The following is a 4,571-nucleotide window of genomic DNA, read 5'->3' as shown; positions in this document are numbered from 1 at the left end:
CGAAGCTTTAAGAATAATTTATATAAATACCTAAGTAAGATGCTGTAATGATTATAATTTATTTTATATTATTTGTTTTTGTTTTGTTATCATTTGTCTGTCTGATTTTCATTTATTATTAGTTATATGTCAATTTATTATTATTTACTATTTACCTGTTTGTTTATTACTTAACTATACTTATTCATTTATTTATGTATTTTATTTGTTATTTACATTGTTATAGTTTTTATCTATTATTCTCTTATTCATATGATTTCTTTTTTGCATCCGACTTAGATATGGATCAAAAGGTCTCCTGTCGGCATGCTCCGCCTTTGTAATCCTTTGTATTTACCGAGGTCTGAATAATGTAACTGTAAATGACAAATATCCCATACCACACTTGCGCTCTCTCACCATGTCACTTAAGAATAATCGTATATTTACTAAGTTAGACTTACAACGTGTATATCTACAGATCCTTGTAGCTGAACAAGACATTCCTAATACTGCGATATGCACGCCCTTTGGTATGTTTGAATTATTATACATGCCCTTCGGGTTAAAAAATGCCGGGCCACATTTCAGCGCTTCATTGATACTATCCTCGCGAACGTAAACAACACATCTACGGTACCTGGATGATGTACTGGTTGCTAGTGAGACCCTTGAAGAGCCTATTTTCGATGTTCAAACTGTTCTTTCCATTTTGGCCAAGCATAACATGAGACTTTCCCTCAACAAATGTGAATTCTTCAAGTCAAAACTCACTTTTCTCGGTTACGAGATTAGTTCAAAAGGGATTAAGCCACCTAAAGACCGTGCGACGGCCATTTCCGATTTCCCTTTGCCCCAGACTTCACAGGCTTTGCGCCGTTTCATGGGTATGATCAACTTCTTTCGGCCCATGATTCCTAACTTTGCTACTGTAGCCTATTCCCTTACTGAGCTTCTTAAACAGTATCCTTCTTCAAAGTGTCTCACTTGGACCGACACAGCAAAGGACTCCTTCAATAATTTGAAGCAGGCCTTACTGGACTGTCCAACCTTAGCTTACCCTTCACTTATACCGACAAACTTCCAACTCGTCACTGACATTTCAAGCCCAGCCGTTGGCGCCGCCCTCTATCAAGTTATAGACGGCGAGCCAACGCCCCTGGGTTTTTACTCGAAGAAGCTCTCGGACACACAACGTGCCTATTCTACCTACGACCGCGAGCTATTAGCTGCTTATCTCGCATTTTTGCATTTTAGGACCCTCATTAATGGACATACAGTTACCCTGTTTCTTAACCAGAAACCTCTCGTTTCTGCATTTCACTCTAAGTCTCCTGCTAAAACTGACAGACAACAACGACAACTCTCCGTCCTCTCTGAATATGTTTCCTCAGTTGAGTATATCCGGGGCGACAACAATGTCGTTGCCGATTGCTTATCTCGCACAACATGCGCTGTGTCACTCGATGTCTTTGACTTAAGTGGCATCGCTCGAGGTCAGGAAACAGATGACGAACTTGAAACCTTCAAGCCTAGACTCTCTAAGTTCAACTTACCCCCTAATTCGACACTCTGGTGTGATACCTCTACTAAGACTCCTCGCCCTTTTGTTCCGTTACCCTTACGAGATGACGTAGTCTCTTCTTTGCATAACCTTTCTTATCTTGGTGTTCAGTCCACCTCTAAGTTGGTGAAACAACGCTACTTCTGGCCATACATTGACAAAGATGTATAGAAATATGTTAGAGAATGCTTTAGGTGTCAACAGGCCAAGACTGCGCACCAGACTTCTTCTCCTATTTCCCCTATATCTGCTCCTACTGACCGCTTCCAATCGGTGCACATCGATATTGTAGGACCGCTGCCCCCTGCTACTCTTCCTAATTATCCTTATCCTCTCCCCTACAAATACTTATTGACTTTCATCCACCGAGCTACTCGCTGGACTGAAGCGATTCCCCTCATTGACACTACTGCCACTCCTGTAGCAATCTCTTTCGTGAGTGGTTGGATATGCAGTTTCGGTGTTCCACTTCATGTCATCATGGATAGAGGTTCCCAGTTCGAGAGCGAACTTTTCTCTGAGCTTTCGTCTATCATTGGCTTCCACCATATGCGTACTACTAGCTATCACTCCCAAGCTAACGGCATGAATGAACGTTTCCACCGCGCTAGGCAAAATGATTGGTATTACTCCTTGCCCATTGTCCTTCTTGGCTATCGCTTGACGCCTCGCGTCACTAAATTTTCCCTTTTTACCGCTGTTACTGGCGCTCATATGTTATGCTCCTCCGTGGCCATTACTAAGTAACACCCCCCCTCCTCGGACGACGCAACCATCCTTCGTCTTATCAAGGAGATGCAATCTATCAATTTCCATGACCTCGCTTCCGGTGATTCATACACCATCTCAACCATATGTACCTCATGACCTTCACTCATGCTCTAAGGTTTGGGTACGAATCGACAGAATTCGTAAGAGATTGGAGGCTCCGTACTCTGGTCCTTATGACGTTATTCGACGTGAACCTAAGTACTTCATCCTTAACCTACCTCAAAGCGAAACCTCAGTTTACATTGATCGTTTGAAACCAGTTTTCCTCTCTATTTCTCAGCCTAAGCCCCGTCTCGATGTAGTCCCAGACGTACCTCCCACCCTCCTATTTCCGCTCTTCCATACACATCTCGTTCGTGCAGGACACGTCCGCTTCCGTGAACACTCAGATTTTTACTACTATTAAATAATTTCCTATCTGACGCTCCGCTCTTGCGGGGGGAGTATATGTAGTAATTCCTCTCGTTACTTAGTTATTGCATATGTTTATTGTATACGTAACTCTCCTTTATTGTATATGTAATAATACCATAGCATTAAGGTATTTAGTATAAAGTTACCCTTAACCGTTTTGCACGCATATTCCTCATTATATGTAATTGTTCTCTTGTCTCTTTATGTCCTTATTTTATACATGTATATGTTTGTCTGTATTGTTCTACCTACAAATTCCACCTAGCAACAGAGTACCAGAAAAGTAGGTCAGAGATGCGTACCCATACCCTATGCTAGGCCTCCGGCGACGCCTAGAGGCAGATTGTAACTTACCGTTGTTGCGTGTAGACCTACATAATAAACTTCCAAAATAATACCAATGTTTAGCCTTAACCACAGTCCCAAGCAATGCTCAACCAATGTCTCGGAAAGATTGTGTCTCCTCAATTACAGCTCAGACCCTACGTACACAAGTGTGGAATAGAGTTCGGAATATCTCAGGGAATTTTTCACCTCCAAGCCCTTCTGTATTGTCTCATGTTGGTGAGACGGTAGTTGAAATATTCTAACTCGGCAATGGAACACCATTATTGTCATTTATAATTTTGTGGAATTAGCTTTGCTTCTACTAAAGGTGAATCATATAGTGTCCCCTTTTCCATCTCAGAACTAAAGAGAGCTCTATCACCGTAGAGTTATTCGTCAAAAATACTGGATGACATCTCATATGCCTTTCTACGCTACTTGCCTGATAGAGTTTATTAATTTTTGAGGCAATCATTTGTCACCTGTACATTATGGTTTCCGAAAAATTTGGTCCACGTATGATGCTCTTTTGTCTCTAGAATCCACTATTTGCAAAACATTCGCAAATAAACAACAGCATATTACTGTATTTTTAATTTAGAGAAAGAATACGACACTACTATGTGTCCCGGCGTTCTAATAAATCTATTGGAGTTCGGTCACCGTGCGAGACTCCCCATTTGCATACTGCATCTTCTATATAATATTTTTTTTCAGGTGCGAATTGGGAGCGTTCTATCTGAAGTTCGTCTACATGAAGACAGCGTGCAGCAAGGAAGTATACTTAGTGTCACACTTTGCTGTGGCTATAAACAGTGTCATCGATGTGTTCCTAGGAGTTCGTGGTAGCTCATTTGTCGATTAATTGTCAATCTCTTCTGCAGCTTGGATGTCATTAATCGAGATGGAATCGTTGTATCTCGGCTTCAAAGACTGTGGTCATACGTTTTTGCTGCCTCCATAGTGTTCACCCTGATCCAGACCTCTATAACTATAAAAGCGAAACCTCTTGTGTGGAGGAAACTCACTTCCTGGGACTAATATTTGACAGCCGCCTGATTTGAGTGCCTCACCATTATCATATTAAGGCTCTCTGTATGAAGCTGCTGTCACTCCTTAGAGTTTTGGCCCATACCTCTTGGGGTGCTGAGAGAAAGGCTTTCCTCCAATTGCCTTACCTTACCTTACAGGGGTGTCATATCGAATTGGACGTTGGCCACCATGAAGCTCCATTCCTATCTGCACATGGTTCTTCTTAACAAGATGACATTTGTTATTTCTTTTCCTACAGATGTCCTTAATCCGTCTACATATTTTCTGCGTGGTCTTCCTCTTGCCCTCTTTCCTTCTATTTTTCCCATTAGGCACGTATGTTCTAATTGTTGTTTTTTCATGACGTGTCCTACAAAGTGTAACTCTCTTTTCCTGATAATTACTATGATTTCCCTCTGTGTTCCTATTTGCTGCTGTATTTCTTTGTTTGTTTTAAATTTTGTCCATGAAATTTTCAGCATCC

At 41.4% G+C, this 4,571-nt stretch overlaps 1 protein-coding gene across 1 annotated transcript; it reads left to right on the top strand.

Annotated features, from left to right (window-relative positions):
* Nucleotides 1-706: 706 nt before the first annotated feature.
* On the top strand, nt 707-3,920 carry LOC143039237 (uncharacterized). The gene is made up of 4 exons (XM_076209107.1): nt 707-866; nt 1,035-1,612; nt 1,748-2,166; nt 3,773-3,920. Exons 1-4 carry the CDS (start codon nt 707-709, stop codon nt 3,918-3,920), a joined length of 1,305 nt encoding a protein of 434 aa, XP_076065222.1.
* Nucleotides 3,921-4,571: the final 651 nt, after the last annotated feature.

The sequence above is a fragment of the Oratosquilla oratoria genome, chromosome 26, assembly GCF_046742065.1.
Source record: "Oratosquilla oratoria isolate Oo_2021 chromosome 26, ASM4674206v1, whole genome shotgun sequence".
In the NCBI taxonomy this organism is placed as follows: domain Eukaryota; kingdom Metazoa; phylum Arthropoda; class Malacostraca; order Stomatopoda; family Squillidae; genus Oratosquilla; species Oratosquilla oratoria.
Note: the sequence above shows the minus strand (reverse complement) of the source record. Positions and strands in the feature narration are given on the sequence as shown.

What these genes read in the sequence shown, in the direction of transcription:
- LOC143039237 (XM_076209107.1), top strand. Translation starts at nt 707, where the DNA reads ATGAGACTTTCCCTCAACAAATGTGAATTCTTCAAGTCAAAACTCACT. An exon ending in GGCTTTGCGCCGTTTCATGG is followed by an intron (nt 867 to 1,034) that starts GTATGATCAACT and finishes GTCCAACCTTAG; the next exon opens with CTTACCCTTCACTTATACCG. An exon ending in CGCGCTAGGCAAAATGATTG is followed by an intron (nt 2,167 to 3,772) that starts GTATTACTCCTT and finishes ATTTTTTTTCAG; the next exon opens with GTGCGAATTGGGAGCGTTCT.